The sequence below is a fragment of the Channa argus genome, chromosome 16, assembly GCF_033026475.1.
Source record: "Channa argus isolate prfri chromosome 16, Channa argus male v1.0, whole genome shotgun sequence".
In the NCBI taxonomy this organism is placed as follows: Eukaryota; Metazoa; Chordata; class Actinopteri; order Anabantiformes; family Channidae; genus Channa; species Channa argus.
The window spans coordinates 5,904,049-5,924,879 of NC_090212.1; the positions used below are offsets into that span (position 1 = coordinate 5,904,049).

Genomic DNA, 20,831 nt, shown 5'->3' on the forward strand with positions numbered 1-20,831 from the left:
TCTGTGATTTGAGATACTATTTTGTGAGCTTGTGCTGCGTGTAGACCCATGTTTCCTGCAGTTCCTTCCAGTCCAACTCTGGTAAATTCAATTGATGTCTGATGAAGTTAGCAGAGGCCAAAGAGGCAAAGCATAGTGTGCTCGTTGGATTTGCCCTGAGCTCCACACACCAGATAGCAATCCACCAGCCAGTAAAAGCTCTGGATAAGATCAACCAGAGGTCATGTCATCCTGATGCCTGACTACTAAATAAAGCCAAATCTCATAAATACTCTTTTATTTCCTTCAGCGTTTACAGTTTTCACTACTAAAGCAATCCACATTTGATAAAGAGACATTCAAGTATTTCCACTTAGTCTGAGGAACCAATATTTAATTCAAAGAACAATAAGTGCCACCGTTACACTGAGCTCTGGGAGTGGTGCCTCTTGTTTGAGATGTGTATGCGTGAGTGTTTTTGTATATGAAACCCAGAGGTGCTGGGTGTTTGTGTCTGAAAAGTCCAGTCCTTGGTGTGTTCCGTTCTGGCCTACATTTGGCTGAGAAAATGAGCGCGACCGTTCTCCAGGCGGCGGGTAAGGATCTCACAGCCAGTGTCCGTCACCAGCAGGGTGTGTTCAAACTGAGCAGAGCGCTTCCCGTCTCTAGTCACAGCCGTCCAACCGTCCGGCCATGTCTCATCTTGCCAGCCACCTGAGAGACCACATTGACACACAGACACACACACAGTTGTTAAAACAAACACTTCAGTTCTGGCAACGACGTACTGGATACATGTCAGCTATAAAATGTCTTTATAAAGAAAGTAATGACCTGTATTTGAGCATGACTGGGTTCTGCTTTTACTTTATTTAACCTCTACAAGTGCATTTTCACTTCCCTAGACTTTAATGTAAAGATGTACAAATATTTGACTTTCCTCCACTAATCCTCCACTTAGGCCAATAATATCAATATAATGTCCCAAGAAAACATTTTTTATGCATTGAAAAAACTCAAATATATATTATATATATAAAAATTTAAATATCTGAAACACACATGTATGATGGGAAAGCTGATGATATTTTACTTTGTTCATTTTGTTTCAGTTCCAGTGGAATTGACCATGTTTTATGTGATGTGTGGAACTTTCCAAAGGGTTCAATTTAGGCAACTATGTTACTTATGGTAAATTGATTGTATTATGACATATTTATAATTGTTATTTCTAGAAAAGTTGTTTTACCCACCTTCACATATCATTGGCTCAATGGTGAACACATGACCAGGCTTTATAACCCCAACTGCTTTATTTTCTGGAATAATAAAAGAGAAATGAGGCTGTTGCTGGGGAACATGAAGAAATTCAACAACTTTCAGTGATTTAAAATGAAAATATGACTACTCACTGGCATAGTGTGGCACATTGGGAGCAGTGTGGAAAAGTCTGTGGATGCCGTGGCCACAGTAGCTTCGCACCACAGAGAAGCTGTTGGCTTGAGCATGCTTCTGGATGATATTACCTAATTCTCTGTAGCGAACACCAGGCTTTACTGTAGCAAAATCAATTGTATGGTAAAACATTTTACCCTAAGACCAGAATTTATTTATTTCTAATAAGTAAGATTCCAATGTTTGCTGACTATATTTTTTAAAGATGTTCATAAATCAAAGACTGAAATCAGCTGCATTCTATTAATATTTCTCAACTCACCCCAGTGCTCTCTGGTGGACGTAAAGGAAACACCTTTTGTGTAATCTTATTATCTTGACAGTGTACCACAACTAAATATGGTTTAATTGTCAGTTTTTTTTTTTTTTACAATCCCAGCTGTGTGTGTGCAAATCCTACCAGAGTCAATGGCTTGCATAAGGCATTCATATGTAGTCTGAACCAGCTTCTTGGCTCCTTCATCTACCTCTCCGACAAAGAAAGTTTCGTTGAGGTCACCATGGAAACCATTGTGGTAGACGGTGATGTCCACTGCGTACGAAAGAGATGAATGTGTCAGAGCTACTATGTTACATGACAAACTATACTATTATGTACAACAAAGAAAAGGACTGTTATGACTAATCTGCCTCAAACATTTAATAATGGTAAGTGCTGTAGTGGGTGATGAAGAATTCTCATAAAATATCAACCCACTCACAAAGGCAAACAAAATGTCCCATTTTCAAAGTGCTGAGGAAACTGGAACAGCCAGTAACTACCTGGGACTATTTTCACTTAGGGTGAAAAACACAGAGCTGAAAATCTAACTGGCAAAGTCCTACTGTTAAAGGTTAATGAAACAATTTGTCTTGTCAGACCACGCAGCGAGAGATGAGTTGTTGGCAAGTACTCTATCAGATGCTCTGAGGGGAGTGGTGAATGAAAGACATTGCCTTCTCAAAAATATTCATAAGAGGCTAAAATTGGCCAAACTCCTGCTGACACAATTTCAAGATGATGGTACAACCATTTTTCATAGTGGAGAATTCCTTTCTTTTTCCCTCTCTGTTAAATAAAACATTTCCACACTTCCAATCTTAATTTAGTAATTCACAGGACTTTGAGATTATGTGTGGTTTTAATTAAATAAGGTTAATGTTAGATTTGTTGGATGGATGTTAAAATAAAAACATACAGTAAGAGGAAAACAAAGATGTAGCACTAACCCCTTTACTTTTTATCAGTTACAACAATAAAAAAACAACAAAAAAAACCCTAAATACAGTACATTTATCTTAGAGATGAGAAATGTCTGGAGGGGAGTTTAGGGCCACAAAATCATCTAATGTTTCAGTGTCATCATCATACCATTGAGGATGTCTCCTTCCTGTAGTTGTCTTCTGTCCGGGATGCCATGACAGATGACTTCATTGACAGACGTGCAGCAGGATTTGGGGAAGTTGTAGTAGTTGAGAGGTGAGGGGTAGCAGTTCCTTGCTATACAGGCCTGAATATTTAAAAGCACATCAGAGACGTACTTCCGACATTTGCTAGCATGTTGTGGTTTAGTAAATAGCACTAATAACACTAAACTTAGCTGAGGTTAATGGAAATGGTGTTAGTTCTAATGGTACACAGTAACAAACCAAAGTGCTGGATGATGTATTATAAACTGTGACGTGCTGATGACGCTACATAAAAATAAGGGCTCACCAGAGTTGATTCATTCTGAAATTATGTATCAATTTGCATTATTTACCAGATGCACGGCATGGTCGATTTCTTCTGTTGTAACACCTGGTTTTACCATCAGGGCTGCAATATCCAGGACTTCTCGTGCCAGCTGCAAATAACATTCATGTCAAAACACAAAATGGGATAAATGGAAAACTAAAAAAAAAATACATACCATGACAGTCACCACATTGTATTTTATTACCTTGCAAACTACTCTCATGCTTTCAATGTCCTCAGGAGAAAGGATCTTGATCTGTGACGTCCCCTTCAGAAACTGCTCTGACTCGGACATCCCTGTGGGTTGGAAACAAGGACAGACAACGGGCATTATTCACTCAGAAAGCTGTTGAGCTCACTCAAATAAGCCCTTGAAAGCAGCCGTCGCCAGTCTAGTGATTTTTAAATGCAGCATCAACTTGGGCCATCACTTCATCAATCAGTTAATTTCTGCATCATATGGGACAGCACAAATAAGCAAACTAAATCTGGTTGAGTAGTTTCACAAAAAATGGTGCAATTTCAACCAATACTGATTGCAAAAATATGACATGTGGATGCTTTCAGTGAAGACTATCAAGTCTGGAAAAAGTGTCCACCCAGGTTTTACCTTTTGTGGCGTCCCACTCCATGCAGCTTCAACAGGTCAAACAGTACACAATTAATTCAATTACAGACTGCAGGTACTAGTGATGAGAGTAGATTAAAAGGTGTTCTCACACCTAGCTCGTTTCGTCTGCCTGAAATCAAACTCTGATTTGTCTTCCACCTTGAGGCGGTTCATATGGGCCGCTTATAACACAGCAATTGCACTCAGGCGTGAGCCAAAACAAATGTATCGATGCATCTTTCATCGGTGTGATCTCAGTCTTGTCCCACATTAACTCTGGAGCTATTTGTTTGTGGTGAGAACGTGAGCCAACCTTGATGTGGCCTACAACAGCATGTATACTTACAAAGACATACAAAGTGTGAGGCGGTGTTGTATTTTCAAGACGTTTTTGAGGCATACTTAAGAGTTTTACTTGGTATATTGCTGCAAAATGTCATGAGCAAAAAAAAAAAAAAAAAAAAATCAATTATAGGAATATTCACACACAGACTTATTCTTTGGATTCACTTGGGTTTCCTCATGTGTTAAAGGAAACCAAAATAAGATGAAAAACAGACAAAAGTTTGATTGGTCTGATTTGGACCAGAGCAAACTGGTTTGGAAATTACCTTAGTTTCACTGATGAATCAATTCAAACCCCAGCGAAAGGTCTACTTTCTACAGCAAAAGCCAACTCTGCGGCTAGATTCAGCAATTAAAGCAACTAAATGACAAGTCTTACATTTTCTACTGGCTTATACATTTCATACTATTAACATGTGCTCTTTATCTGGTTTATATGTTAACCTGTTATGTATTTTATTGCATTTATGAATGCATGTATTATTTTAATATGACATTATATCAAATTAAAATCTAAAGAAAACCTAGCAGTGTCTCGTAGTGCCAAGTTGCTACAGATAATAAGCGGCTTCTACAAAGAATACACTGAAGCATCAGCACCTGAGCAGAGGCAGACTCTAATGAAACTCACACTGTCAACTCAGAGGACTCAGAGGAACAAAGAAAGACTGTTATATGGTTAAAAAAAAAAAACATCGGCACAGGTGTCAGAGCATTCAATTCAACAATATATTAGACTGCCTGAAACCAGAACAGTATTTGAGTTCATGCTGCACTCAGCGAAACTTCGCTAATCTATAATTTATTAACCGAACAAGATGACTCCTGGATGAACATAAGCAGTTGCCTAGCAACACGGACTTTAGACACATTTGTGTACAAGTCAAATACAGCCCTCCTACTGACCCCAAGAGCCTACAGTGTGAGTTCAACAATCAATCACACTTACTTATGCTTTGATACAGCTGCCCAGAAAAGAAGCAAAGCATGAGATGTCCACCTTATGTTGTCATAAGGTATGGTTCACTTCCCTATAGATTTGATAGTTAAATCAATAATCATTAAAACAATAATATATAACACTCAGATTTGAGCTTGACAACAGTACTTTGTTAACTAACAATCACCTGCAAGAACTGCACTTCAATCCCTGAACAAGCATCACAGGAGAATTAAAGGAGACGGTAACCATGACTACCCGAGTATGGATCTATGCAGTCAGATGACAAGAATGTAGAGGTTTCCATGGTTGCACAATGAATGACTTGCCCAGAGACACAGATGTAAATAAGACAGGCTACAATTATGGCTGTCTGGTAATAAACTCTAAAGTAGCAGAATGGTCATAAAAACAAACAAACAAACAAACCCCACAATGTGACAACAGTCCTGTTAGAGGGTTTACTTTTACCTTCAATAAATCATTTCCAGTTTTTGAGCACAAAGCCAAAGGTTTTAAGAGATCATTGTAAGGTATTATTGGGCTGTTCAGCAGGGAGAAATCGATTCTACTTTGCTTCAAGAGGAATGTCATTAGACTGCTACCTAAATAAATCTGACTGATTCTTTAGTCTTAAAGGGCGACTTGCTTTCTATAGCTTTAGTTTAGCGTGTAAATGTGCATTAATCCTTTTAAACCTCCCTCTATTAAATATTTCTCTGCTTGTAGTTGAAAAACTCCTCCAGATGACGTCATCACCTCCTAAAGGACTTTTTCATCATTAGAAATTCAGATGATGTCATCTGGAGGAGTTCTGGAAAAGCAGGTTGACCATGATTAAAAACTTCATAGTACAAGCAACAAGAGGATATAACCTAAATTGAAGGTTCCACCAAGTGATGTCATGGAGGCCTTTTACAGCTAGAAGTATGGAGATATTTTAATATGGAGAAGTCAGGGGGAACGTTAATGGCATGAATTTACACGTACTACCCAAACTAGATGCAAAAGTAGTAAGTTAAATATCAGTAAAGGAGTCCTATCAAATACCAAAATAGGAACTGACCAATTCCACACATTTCTATGTATTTGCATTGCATACACACTTTCAGTTTAATAGTGGTTGACTGATATGTTTTTTTTAATTTTTATTTTTTTTGAATGATGCTGATCCCAATCTTTAGAGAGCAGAGAGGCTGATTTGAAATACCAATGTTTTATTTTTCCTCTTTCTTTGCATCACAAAATAAAGAAAGCAAATTATTAAGTGATAAATATTCAAAATATCTGAATTTTTGAAGTAAGTTAAACTAATGAGAACTAAGCAAACTAAATTATTTCAGAACCAAATTGGAATCAGTTATATTTGTGAAAGACAAAGGTACTACCATCTGCAGCTGGCTACAGGATTGAGCCACTTGCTCAAACCACATAATGATTCAAATGCTTAATTGCAGATTTGCTAGTTGCAAAATGACTAGATCACATTTTGTCATGTTAGTAATTTTAGCTTTATTTTTACATTGAAAAGGTGTTTGCTATAACATACGGAGATGGGCACTACTGTGTCATCACATCCAAGCCATCACTAAGGTAAATTAATAATCAAGCTATTGTGTATCAATAAAATCATGTGATCCCCATTAAGCCAATAGGTCATTTAAATTGTTTCATTTATATAGGCTGAGGCTGACCATTAACAGAATGAAAAGCTAAATGTTAGCATTAACACATTTTGAAATTCATTCATAACAATCATCCTCCGGGAACTGGGAAAACTCATAGCAAATGTCATGCTACACTGTTGAGCAGTTGTTGAAGAATCTTACTTGAAAGTATAGTAATAGATGGTCTCTAGTGACACTGTTATGGCTACGCTTCAAAGGACACAGCCTACACAGTTAAACTGGCACAGTTTTACATGTATTGCCCTGTGATTTTATTTGTGGGAAAAGAACATGCAATTAATACAGTAACATCCAGTGGAGAATAAGCCAATGTGATCAATTTTAAATATTAACTGTGAGAAATAAGTATAGTTACCTCTGGGATGATCCGCATAGTCTGGTCTTTGGATGTCTCTGGGCACATGCCTCATAGGAGTCTAGGCCCAAGAAAACAGACTTGTTATATCAAGAAATTCACACATACCAACACTTGTTCAAGTATAAATACTTGAAGCAAGACACAGTATTTGATATTTCCTCTGTGTTTAGACTGTCTGTGTCTCTCTCTTACCAAAGCAGTCCCCCATTCTTTTTAGGAAGCAATGAATTGTTCTGATAGATTCAATACAAATATGCAAAAAAACAACAATTGCCCAATAAACAATAAGAGCTTACCAGTGGGTAGTGAGGATGTAATTTGCCTGTGTATCGGTAGCCTGGCCAAGGGTCTGTGTTAATGTCCTTCTCCACACAGTTCTTAGATTCATTCTGTGTCTTGTCCTCCTCTGACAAGACACAGCAAAAAGTCTAATGCATCTGGTACCTCTGTGTCAGTTCACAAAATGAGTTCCTCCAGGAATTTTGCAGTCACAACAATAATTCAACTAATCTCCTAGGAATTCTGTAAAAATGTTTTAAACTGTAATAAAACATTCTAACATGCACCCCCTCCCCCCTTTTTTTCCTCAAGAAAAGCTTTCGCAAAATTAGGCACTTTAGATAGGACATTTTTCTACTCTTGACTTTTAGACCATCTTCAAAAAGAACATGGTGCATGGGCACACTAAAACCCCAACATCCATCTGTACCCTTAACCTATATAAGGTGCAGCTTCATTTTAATATTGTGAATGATTCAAACACATAGCCAGATGTCAATAAACTACATAACTGCCAGTGATCAATGGCACATACTTGCTTTTTTGTGCAGCAACTTGTGAGAGGCCCAGCTTCCTTTGAAACATTCCTGGAAATGAGAAAGTACTGTGAGAGACAGCTATACATAGCAATTTGTGATGCAAACTGCACTCCAAGAAACATCACTGACATTTAATTTATGTGGCTAAACAACCTGATCAAAAATAAAACCCACTTGGGTGCACACTACAATAAAGATTGCATCATAGGAAGAGATTTTCCCAAATATGATATCTGACCCAAATCTACTGCCATATGTTAATGTTGTGAGTGCCTCAATTAGATGAGAGTGACAGGAAGCATAGACAGCGTGGTCAAGCTGCATGGCCAAAACTGCAACCACAGTAAAAGTACTGTAGGGTCACATACCATGTCGTAACAGGAGCATTTAAGCTGTCACCCAGCAACACTATTTCGTAAGCATGTGACTCAGATATATATAATGCATTAGATCTACTGACATAATGTGCGCTGGTTGTAGTTGTTGTTTTTTTTTTATACTGGCTGACACTGCAAGAACAACTGCCTTAAATCGGAATGCACATGTGATAATGACACCTTTAACATATTTCTCACATAATAATTACCACCCAACCCCTAACAAGTACACCTGTGAAAGACTACTGTAGTGAGAGTGAGGCTGCGTAAAGTTCTGCTCAGCTGATCTTCTGTGTATTAAGTTTAAAGTAGCTTCTATTAATACTCAACCAAGTGTGCGGTCTAGTCCGCCAGCAGTTCACCTTCAAACAAACACATTAGTGAGTGGGGTTTGGTTTCGTGGGACAGCAAACACCATGCTGGGGGGGTCAACATCGTGGCATCAAGTGATCTGTGCTGCAGCATCAACTCGGTGCTACTTTACAACTTAAGTGTCGATGCTCGCAACCTGTCGCATTAGTAGAATGCTAGAGTCAGACACGATGTAGGCAACTTCATTCAGTTGAACCAAAAAAAAGCCCCCCCCCCCAAAAAAAAAAAAAAACAATCTTCGCACCGTGGCTCTCTCTTTTTGATCAGGGACGTCGTATCACTCACTTTAAGGTGGTTAGCTAACAGTTAGCTAGCTAGCTAAGCCTCGCCGCTCGGCCTAATGTTACTGTTAGACAGACAGCTTCAGTTACAATCACTGGCTGCTTTATTCATCCAGAGTAACCACTGGAGATTCGCACAGCATTGAAGCTCTGTAGTTAAAGTTGAGCTAATGCTTTATTAGCGGTTTACCAAGCAGCCGCACGTCTACCAAACTTGACAGTTAGCAGCCTCGTGACAAGACACAGGGCCTAGTTTTGCGGTTACAGTAAGCATTTTAACCGGGAAAGGCCGAGAAAATAGCAGTACCTGCGAACAGAAAAAAGAGCCTTGAATACCAAGCTTGATACATGTGGGACACTGAAGTTTGGCATCCTTGTTGCATCCATCAGTCTCACACTCCCTTCTAGCCTCGGTGCTCGCCATGCCTCCGTCTGCGGTAGAGGGGTGGAGTCGCCGGGAAGCGGCCACACACAGCGCATGTCCGCAGCGGGGTCGTCACGTTGCACAGCTCGGTCCAATCAACAAAAACTTTTCCTAACAGATTTGTAAGATGGCGACCGCCGAACCGGTGAGCACTTTCTTTACACAACATATCCACAGCTTTTGGGGGGGCTTCTTGCTGAAATTACGCAGCGAGACCATCTCTAAACTTTACGTGTAATTTTTAAAAAATGTGTCAAAATGGAAAATGGCTCGTGTTAACATCACACGTGCTGTGCTTCGACCAGATCCAAGTTTGTCTTCTGAGCCACGACCTAAGCGTAAAACAGGAATGTGTATGTGTGTGTGTATCCCCTCAGTTAACTTTAACGCTGACGTTACAGTTAAGCGACGGGCAGAGGGGTGAATCGCACTAACTTTCATTACAAAATTACTCCCTTTACTGTAGCTTAGTTCATTGGTTAAAGTACACGTCCGCCAACCAAGATTTTAAACTCCGCGTTTCTTATAGACCACTGGCTCGTGCGGAATGTGTACTAATGAATTACCTTCAAGTGGGACTTTGTTTTTACAGCTAAAATTCCGCCTGTCAATGTGAGTTGACGCTGCTCTCCGCTGACCTCGAACGTTAGCTAGCGATTTCAGTGCCTTTGCGTTAACTTGGATTATGGTACAAACACCAGGGTCCCCAGTAAACACTATTTGGTTCCAGACGTTTATGCCGAATTTAAAATATCCTCCCACATTTTGGGTTTACAGGTTTAAGGTCTGCTTTTTTTGTGTGTGTACCAAGCACGGAATAATTTAGCTGGCAGATGTGTGAATGGAATCTTGAGTGCTGTTCTTTCCGTTCATCAACAAGCATCTTGGAAAAGAAACAGCTGTATCTATCAGCAAAGTGCTTACAATTAACGTTAGCTCAACTCTAGCTTTCACACCACAGGCAAATGTGGAGCAGATGTTCACCTCTGGTTTCCTAATTGAACACTTCCCCTACTGTTGTTTTGACAGCTGGTTTCTTTCTATAATTTGACTTGTATTAATTGTGCAACCAAGTAGTTGTCATTGTTGCAAGCTTAACCTCATTTAATCAACCACAATAAAGTCATTGTCAAATTAGGACAGAGATTAGAACTGAAGTAAAAGAGCATATCTTGAGGTTTAACAACACTAGAAAGTATGATCATTTGCATTTAGAATAGAAAAGCCTCCTCCCCTCTTCCTTTATTTGTACTTCACTTTTGTCTAACTCCTTTTAAGGAAACTAATCCAAGTCCAACCAATCCTGATGTTGAAGATGGAGCTGAAGAGACTGGACAGGAGATTGTGAGCCCAGAAGCCTACATTAAACATCCCCTCCAAAACAGGTTAGAGTCTGAATTTCAAAAATGGACAAAGCCAGTTAAATAATGGCAGCAACACAAGACACACATTTGGTTTATTATTTGAATTATTCAAAAGGATATAGCTGCTATAATCTCTAAGGGACATTCTCTAGAGCGGTACAGTCATAGTCATACTCACAAGAATCATTGTGTCAGTCATGCAAGACTTACTGTACTGTATATTTGCTTATGTGACTAAGGAGACAAACATTGCACGTTTAAAGACGTCCATGTGTTATGCCTTCTAATACTTGGAGTCATTTTCCTGCATGAAGCGAGAGTTTTAGGGTGAGAAAACATAAGGTTTTCAAGTGGATCAAATATCACAATCAGTAATAATTTTTATATTTAATGTCTTGTATTGTTTGTTAAATTACCTACCTACCTTTTTGATTTACAGCCTCATTGTAAGATCCCAATAAAACATCCTCCACACAGATGAATGGGACTGACTCATGGGGAAGTGATAGTGACACAAAGTTGAACAGTCATCAAAAACAATGAATGCTGTGTTCATACAAAGGAAGCTAAGCAATTCCATATATCTCTGTGTACAACTCAAGATGAAAGCCCTGTATGAAATACTTTGTGTTTAAAATAAAAAATCGTTTGTAAAATAAACTATCAATCTATATGAAAAAAAATGTTATCTATAAAAGATTATTTGTTATTCTGAAGAGGGGAGACTTAACCAAGCTTTCAACAAATTGTAAATATTACATATGTGTATTATATGTAGTTTATTGGTCTGCTGTAGCACAGATAATCTGTGTGTTTTAATGTTCTTCTTCTCACAGTCTAAACAAATGCATTCCAGTGGACTGGACACTTTTTATTTCCCCACAGTAACACTGTGATAGCCTGAGATTCTCTTGTGAACTGTTCAAGTGCTTCATTGTTTTCATTTGAAGCCATACTCTGATAGGTCCCAGCTCCCTTAGGTGCTGAATACTAATAAGGAATGAATGAATATTTTATGTATATTTAAATTCCACACGGATATTTATGTCCAAAGGGGTCAGTACAAAAGCCAAACTCACCAGAAAACCAGTCGGTTAAAAGCGAAGTTGAGCCCTAAACAATTTAATAGTCCCTCGCAGCTCAGTCTTGGTGAAAAGTGGAGCAAATAGCCTTTGCTTTTCTTTATAGGCCCGTATAGACTTGCATGCAAACTAAAATAGAAACTACAAAATCCTACTAAATTATAGTCACATTCAGTATTTCTTTTCAGGATGATGAGGTGCATAACTTTCAAACAGCCTGTTACTGTAGGTAAATATAATTTAACCAGAGGGACTTGAGTTTGTATCACTAGACCTATGCTATAAATTTCAGTTGTTTATCTTGACTCATTCAAAACCACATATTCCTACTTAACAGCTTTATTGGAAACAAACAATCACAATTCATCAAAAATAAACAATCACACTTTTCTTTATTACTTAAGGTAGCTGCAGAGCAATAACAGTAATCAATGTTAAACAAGTATGGCACAACATCACAATTTATTGGACCAAGATTATGACAACTTGATTTACTGAACAATTTGTGTTGCATCCAAGTGCATCAAAACATCATTCATTTGCTCCAAACCTCAGTGCCTCCTGGTTACGTCCGTTTACCTCACGTTAGATTAGGTATCAGTTACATTTATGCCTATTCTCCTTTTTTGCTTTTTTCCCACCAGATGGTCTCTGTGGTTCTTCAAGAATGACAAGAGCAAAACATGGCAGGCCAACCTGCGGCTCATCTCTAAATTTGATACAGTCGAAGATTTCTGGGCGTAAGAAGCAATATGTGTCTGGGTCTACTTGTTTGCCTGTGCTGTGACGGAATGACTGAAGCTTTAAAATATCTCAACTGTGTTATCTGTGAACAGCTGATTTTGTTCTCATCATTTCAGTCTCTACAACCATATCCAGGTGTCAAGCCAGCTCATGTCAGGCTGTGATTACTCTCTTTTTAAGGTAGGTTTATTATTTTTTACTATTGTTGCAAACATTCAGGGGGTAAAGAGTTAAATTGCATGTTAAACATGTCAGTTTCCTCATTGGTCCTAAGTACCAGTGCACCACCAATGTGCACACAATTACTCTATGTTCATCAATATTTAAGTAGTATTTTTTTTTTCTAATATTGACTTAGTCAAATAAAAAAGAACATATTGGCTATAAAACAACTTTATTAAATTGGTAGTTTACATTGACATGTTTTAATAAATTACTATAATGATTAAAATGTACATTATTACTGTGTTAATTATTTATTGAGCCATTAGATTGAATGAAAGTCCATTTTTTGGTGGTTATTTTATGGTCTGACAATTCAGGTTCCAATTTATCTTTGTAATTGGTTTTGAAATTGAAAACATAATAAAATCTTTTTATTACTGACTAAAAGCCAAATTGTAGGATTTTTATGGCAGCAGATTCAAATAAAGCCCCTGCAAACAGAACAATATCAAACTCAATTGTCAATATAGAGAGCTCCAGTCAGGACAACAGCTTTGTTGCTGGAGGGAAAACAAAGGCTGAAGTGGGCAGGATTCTTCTGAATAAATCTGTCTCTAAAACTCAGAGTTGAGCAGCTTGAAAGAACTCATTTAACCAGATGTGATGATAGAAAATGAGAAATGTGGGTGGATGTTTTAGTAAGCTGAGCAGCCACTAATTATACTGTTTGAGATAGGTGATAATAAATGGAAAAGGCAGTAATCAAATAGCACTGCAGTCTTTCATCAGTGTGCTTTATTGAAATCATTAACAGCAAGAAAAACTAGTGAATTAGTGGGGGAGTTACAAAACTCTTCTGAGAAGATGGGACACTACACAAAGTGTAAAAAAAAAAAAGAGAATGCAATCATCAATCACTTCGTATAAAACCCTTTTTTTAATGTAATGTTCAATTTTTAAATCTTTGAAATTAGATATTTTTGGGGGGGGGGATATATTTTCTCATTTTTAATTTCATGCCTGCAAAACATGACAGGTGAGCAAAAGACTGGAAAGTTTGTGTAAAACATCTTGTGAAACATCTCACATTTTAAATCAAGTTAAATCTGGCCAGTATCAAGATTGGTTATAAAAGGCATCATTAGTAAGGATCTGGTAAGGTTCATCCCTCTATGACAAAATTACTATAGTCATATTCTAATTTCTAATTAAACAATTAAAAAATCCCCAAACATTGTACATTATTTACATTCATTCATTTGTTACCGCTTACCCAGTGTAGGGTCATGGGGAGGTGGAGCCTGTCCCAGATATCATACACCCTTTACAGATCTCCAGTCTATGTCAGGGCCAACCTGCATCCTTCTAGCTGTGAGGTCACAACATGAACCACTCCACAGTTTTTAGACACGGAAACGAAAGAGCTTTGCCAACAACCATAATGTTTAGCAGCCTCCTCTGTGCTGCTGTAGACTTGTTCACAGTGCCAACTGCAGTCTCAGAAAGTAACAACATGAATGAGAGTGGGGCCCGCATTATTAACACATTGATTGTTTGGATATTGTGCTTACCCCTGCAAGGAAGCATGAGCATGAGTTTCTGCTGCACGGATGTTTGGGTCCCAACATCTTGACAGCATTTCTCAACAAAAATGTGCAAATAATTTGGGATTTTGGGAACAACTCTGAGTGACATAATTTTATTTATTGCAGCCACATTAACCATCAAAATGATCATCAAACTGCATCTCAATTTGGCTAACTATGAATTTTATCCGTTTGAGGGGGCTGGTGGCTCAGTGGTAGAAAAAGGCGTGGGTTCGAATCACACCCCACCAGGTGTGGCCCCACTCAGCCACCAAGGGCCACCCTGGTGCCGGCCCAAAAACCAGATAAAGTGGGAGGGCTGCGGCAGGAAGGGCATCCGGCGTAACAACTTATGCCAAATCAGCGTGCGGAACACGTTCCGCTGTGGTGACCCCTGAAGGGACAAGCCAAAAGCCGTTGATCTTCATGAATTTTATGCATTCTGCAAACATTTGTCTGTGTTGCTTATAGCAAGAGGTACAGAAGGCAAACTGAAGACATTGAGCTGCAAAGCAAACACTTTCTGTCACCTCACCCATCACCTCTCCACCACCTGCTTCACTATTAACTGTGAATATGAGAAAATTGTATGCTGCAGTATGGAGTTAATATTGTCTTTGTTGATGTGATGTTAATTTTTGGCTTCCCGGTACCTCAGCTGGCTGGACTCAGTCCGCAACAAAGCATTTAATTCTCTGCTTCCATATCTGACAAATTAGATTTATGTGGGAATTGTCCTGTTACATTAACAGCTGCTGCAGCTGTCAGCCTCTCAAAGTTTGTCTAGTAACTAACACTTCCTCCAGTCTCCCTGGTAAATGTGTATATATACTACATATTTGACTTTTGGATGAAATTTATGGAAAATGTAAAAAGTTCATACTAAAATGATATTATGTCATGAAAGTAGTGCATTTAAGTAGAAGCATGCAATGGTAATTTCTTCATCGCAAACAATTTATTGAAACAAAAGCTAACAAGTGAGGTGGGTATAGCACTATAAAAAGTGACAATGTCTCAATAACTTTTAATGTGTCCTTGAGCATCTTGGTCTCATGATGTCAAAATGTGAACAGCATTATGAAGAGGACTGTTTAAATACATAACTATCATTGGACCAGAACATTTGGTGGTTAATTAATGGATCTAACACTTGTGCTTGTGACTCTTGTGATTTTTGCAGTTAATCACCTTGTTAGAGCAACTTATGCAATGAGTACTGAAACATTAAACAGTTGGACATGTGCATTCAAAAGTTTGGAGAAAGTCAAATTAAGTTCACCTGTAAACGTATAGTGCATTTAGAAATTTTACCCGAGGTCGACTATCCCTAACTTTTTGTGAGTAGAGACCATCCTAAAGTTTCTGCCACATTACTTGTGGGTCTTTATCAATCCTGTCTGTGATTTCGTATGTGATCTAAGATCTCAGAACTCTAGTCCCAATGTCTCAGACCAAATTTTGTAAAACCGCATGTAAGACTGCTGCTCCTGCTGCTTGGAGTAAACTTCAAAGTACCAGATTCAAGAAGAAAGTAACCATGGATCGATTTAAAGAGATCTTAGAGGCTAGAGTACTTATTGGAAAGTGTTTTGAAGTTTTAATCTCTAATTGTGTTTTTTACGGTTTTTTAACTATGTTCTTGTCTGTTTTGGCTTTGTTTCTCTTATGAAAGTGATTTGGAATCTCAATCAGATTGTACCTGGTTAAATTAAGGAAACTGAAACTGTATCAATATTCATAAGCATCTTGGATTCATTATTTATGGTTAATTGTGATAGTATTTTGAGTGATAAATGGAGCTCATCAAAGTGTGCAGATTTTCAAGTTGATTGGGATTTACAGAGGCAATTTGCATGGATTTATGTATGCACACAATTTTATAGATGTGAAAGGGTTTAAACATGCGACTTTGTCATGTGCATCTGTAAACTTTTGGCTTATGGATTCTACACAAAGCACATAGACCCGCCACCCAATGAAACCATATGGAATATTATGTAGTAAAAACTCAAACTGTTGAGCAGCTAAAATGATAAATGAAGCAAAAATTGAGAGAAATGTTGCTTTCAAGATAAAGGAGTTGGTCTATTCAGATCCAAGCACTTTAAAACAAAAAGGAAATGCAAAGTGGTAAATATGGCAATGTGCCTACTTTTTTTAGACACGTTGTTGGCAAATATTAAAAATGAGATATTCTCAGATACTCTTCACATAATCAAGTTTCTTGTTTCAACACTTGATATATTGTCTTTATTCTATTTGCTCCGGATGCTGTTTTACTCAGGGAAAGTAGTTTATTGGCAGTTTAAGTTGAGAAGATACTAATTAGATACTTAACCATCACTAGATACTTGAGTTCACAGTGCTTTGCAGTGTGTATTGACAATTTTAACCTTCGCTGCAGGATGGCATTGAACCCATGTGGGAGGACGAGAAGAACAAGCGTGGCGGGCGCTGGCTCATCACACTAACCAAGCAGCAGAGGAGATCAGACCTGGATCGCTTCTGGCTGGAAACTGTAAGTTTGGCTTTAGCTGTCACGCTTTGTATGCTGTTCAATGGTGTTACTAATATGTCTAATAGGATTAATCATGTCTTGATCCTCTTCCCAAAGTAGTACCTTTATGTGCTCGCTGCCATAATTAAGTTATCATTGTTTGCCTCACTCCTAGTTTGGGTAATTACATCCTCGTAGGCTTTTAAACAGAACCAGGGCAAATATGATTCTCATTCTTTTGATCACAGTCAAAAGCTATTGAATATTTGCTTGCTTGCTGCTAAGTCTGTAGTCCTCACACTGTTGTGTTGAGCTCTTGTGCTGCCTGTCAAGGTCACTGACAGTGATACAGAAAGCTAGCAAACTGTGACTTGACAGTGAGCAAACAGCATTTTCAGTGGTGCAGCTACTGAAGAAAGAGGTCACTTTCTCTTTCATTGACATCCCTGGTAATTGTTTTACCAAATATTGAGCTAAAAACAAAACACATTTCTAGCACTGTGAACACTTCTCGAGCTCTGAGTTGTCATTGAGGGTGATGCTCAGTCCTTAACCGGGATCTCCTAAATGTGTTGCATCATTTTTTGAAAGTCAGACTCATTCTTTAGTAGGAAGTCTTCTTGGTGGCCTAACACCCATCAGGAGGCAGGAATGCTGCTGTGTCACTGATGGATAGAAGCTGTGCTACAGCAGCACTAGTGATTTCATTCTGATTCCCTCTGCATTCATAGAATTTAAAATGGAAAAACACTTGTTAAACTGGTGTGATGAGAACTTTTGGCACTAGAGCTGACCACCTTTTCAAAAATGTGTGGTAACTCCCAATTCTCAAGCTTTTCCTGCTCTTCACATTCTGCTCCTGCATAAATGCTTCTGAGCAGCACTCCAGTAGGTGAGCAAGGAAGAATTCCTACACAATCTTTAACACAGTTTACATTGAATGACAAAAAAGTCCTTTTTCTGCCAGAATCATTATTTTGGTATTTACAGCCTTCCCCTTAGATTTAATCTATTTGCAATATCTAATTTGTTTTACCAACATTCTTTACTTAGCTCAGAATTGTGCATAAAGAGCTTAGTTCATCCAATGTGCTACATTTTTTCAGTTAACTGAATGTATCATTTTACAAGTAAAAGAATGAGTGTCTCATTCACACATGGGGTGAATATGAGGTGCAAAGGCTTCATTCACTCGATATGTATCTTTACACTCTGAGTTGGCAGCTCTCCCCTTATCCTGCCTCTGTACCATGGTTCCCTAAATGTGTCTTTGAGGCATTCAGGGCCCATACAGGTCATAGCTCAGTTTTTGTATTGTTACCTTAGATCAAAATAATCTGCGTAAACTAAGCTTTGAGGTATGTGTAGCAACTTGAACAGCATTGTAGCTAATATCTGTGACTGAGTTATCCAATTTCTGTGTGATTTGTGCATTTTATGCAGTCTTGTATCTCACTATTAATCCTGAGCTCAAATTTGGTCAAAACACAGATTTAAAACGGAAGATAAAGTATGTTATTGTGTCTTTGCTACTAGAAATGGTGACATTGTCTCCAAACCGATTCTTCAGTGCAAATGTCCCCTTAAATGTTCTAGTAAATCTGAAGCAAAAGACATTTGCAACAGACAGCAGAAAACTCCAAATTGTTGCTGATTCAAAGGAACCTAGCTAAGGATGGCCATGGCCTTCCTCTTTTATGAGCTTATTTATTGTTGAGATGTGAATTTGAATTATTTTGTTATGACAGCACTTCTTCTTATCCTATCATCAGCTCCTGTGCTTAGTTGGAGAGGCCTTTGATGACTACAGCGATGACGTCTGCGGAGCTGTGGTCAATGTCCGCACAAAAGGAGATAAAATAGCTGTCTGGACATCAGACTACGAGAACCGAGATGCTGTAACACACATAGGGTGAGGCAGGTTTTCAGTATGTGTATAGATATAGATGATGACTGTATGTGCATCCTTTTTACTTGTATTTTCCTCTCCACAGGAGAGTTTACAAGGAGCGATTGGGGCTTCCTATGAAGATGACTATTGGCTACCAATCCCATGCAGACACAGCTACCAAAAGCGGGTCAACCACCAAGAACAAATTTGTTGTTTGAGAAATGCCTTACGTGCCTCTTTCATTTTCCTGTCTTATTTGTTGTCGATGCATATGTTTACTTTGCTGCAAAGACTGCGGAATGCAATCTGGAAGAAACAACCCAATCCAAGACTACATGCCAAATGTTTCCATAAACCTGCCCAGGACAAAACCCAAGGGGGGGTGGGGTGGGTGGGGGGGCTGACAAATCCCATGACACACAGCTGAACATGAATCTTCCAAAACACTAACAATGAAATGTATTAATAGTGATTGACATTCAGAGCGCCGCATACTCTAAAGAAATTTGTGTCGATTTAATTTTTTGATGGCAGGGAATCCTGAAATGCAAAAAAATTATGTATAGTTCTCTCCCATTATTCTACAGCATTGTTGGTTTGCTGTAATCCTTAATGACAGATCCTTTTAATTTATTATATTAATTTGCCTGCAAATTATTAGATTATTAGATCTTTGTTTTATGCTTTTTTCTTTGAACTGTTGCACGTAATCAACCTTTTTAAAGTATTTCATGACTCATATTCATTTGAGCGTTATAATTAAACCATTGGTTTTGCAGTTAACTGTTATATTGTGGATTTCTTTTTTTTTTTTTTTGCAACTTTTAATTGCTGCATTCCTTATTATAAATGATTTGCGTTTTGAATGGCAATGTTGCTGTATTTTAATCATTGGTTTGTAGTATTTGATTTTGATTTACTTACTTAAATTGAAAGGCATAACATGCAAGAACTGATAATGTAGACCATCCAGTAGTTTTCTACACATAATTGACATTTCCATTGTATAAAGCAAAAAAAATTAAAGGAGACACAGTCAATCTTAGCTTCTGAACAAGTGAGAATTCACTACTGCCACAGCTGATGTAAAACCTCCACCATCCTATTATTGTCTTATTACTATTAGCCAAACATCAATTGAAACGTCAGTATAAAAAGAAGCTGCTTAGAAAAGCTTATTTTGGTCACATGACTTCACATACCAGTATATTGCTACCACTGCGGTTTTAAAAATGTCACTTTAATGTGACAAATGGCATCACACTCTTAAGCATTGGCATCCTTTAAGCCAGCAGGTAAAGCTGCTATGGCACAACTAGATCCTTCTTAATCTGATGAGGCGTTGAGTGAGTGTAAAAGCTTCTGTAGAAGAAGTTATGACATGGTTGTGGTAGTAACCTTTAAAGGCCAGCTGATGTCTCAGGTAAGATCCTTTGTGTGCATGAAAGGTCAGTAGTAGTAATTTTAAAAAGAGCACAAAGTGATTTCTACAAAACATTAGTTTGATTCAGTTTGATTTCTATTAAAACATTTAAGATTACTGTATAAAATTATATATTAGTAACTGATACAAAAGTCTTTCAATAAATCGTCTAAGCAATGTTCAAAGTGGTGTCAACTTAATGATTATTTTGGTGGATACCATTTGTAAGGCTTGACTTGTATAGTATGGAAGTAATGGGAAATCTTATGCTCTGATATAAATGGGATGGATAAATATTCAAAACATCTCTAAAACTGTAAATCATTTTATATATTCACTGTGCTAAAGCAGCATGTATTAATTCCAACGTTATGGTTTATAATGAAATCTGTTTTCCCAACACTCAAACAATAGATGAATAAATACAGAAATCAAGGCAGGTTTTTCAGCATCCTGTATGTACTGAAAATTACTCACCAACACAGATGAATTGAATATTTCTAATCTTTCTCTGAGTAGTAATAAAACCAACTGTGCACAGACAGGTAAACACAAGGCCGCTGACATAAAATCTCTTTGTTAAAACAGGTTACAGACTAACGTTGGCAGCAACAAATGCAGCATTTCTCCAGTTTCCAACCTCTGTAGCCACAGGGCTTGTTTTCTAATCAGAGGCACTTATCAAAATCCCAAATCCTCTAAAGTCAGATAG

At 38.0% G+C, this 20,831-nt stretch overlaps 2 protein-coding genes across 2 annotated transcripts; one reads left to right on the forward strand and one right to left on the reverse strand.

Moving 5' to 3' along the window:
• Window positions 1–262: 262 nt before the first annotated feature.
• Window positions 263–9,407, reverse strand: metap1 (methionyl aminopeptidase 1). The gene is made up of 11 exons (XM_067480398.1): window positions 9,248–9,407; window positions 7,907–7,958; window positions 7,389–7,498; window positions 7,090–7,150; window positions 3,357–3,448; window positions 3,177–3,260; window positions 2,786–2,924; window positions 1,835–1,966; window positions 1,392–1,535; window positions 1,233–1,298; window positions 263–693 (listed from the first exon to the last, which is right to left on the reverse strand). Exons 1-11 carry the CDS (start codon window positions 9,362–9,364, stop codon window positions 530–532), a joined length of 1,161 nt encoding a protein of 386 aa, XP_067336499.1. The 5' UTR covers window positions 9,365–9,407; the 3' UTR covers window positions 263–529.
• Window positions 9,373–19,479, forward strand: eif4eb (eukaryotic translation initiation factor 4eb). The gene is made up of 7 exons (XM_067480399.1): window positions 9,373–9,509; window positions 10,643–10,749; window positions 12,455–12,550; window positions 12,671–12,734; window positions 16,713–16,826; window positions 18,578–18,717; window positions 18,800–19,479. Exons 1-7 carry the CDS (start codon window positions 9,492–9,494, stop codon window positions 18,912–18,914), a joined length of 654 nt encoding a protein of 217 aa, XP_067336500.1. The 5' UTR covers window positions 9,373–9,491; the 3' UTR covers window positions 18,915–19,479.
• Window positions 19,480–20,831: the final 1,352 nt, after the last annotated feature.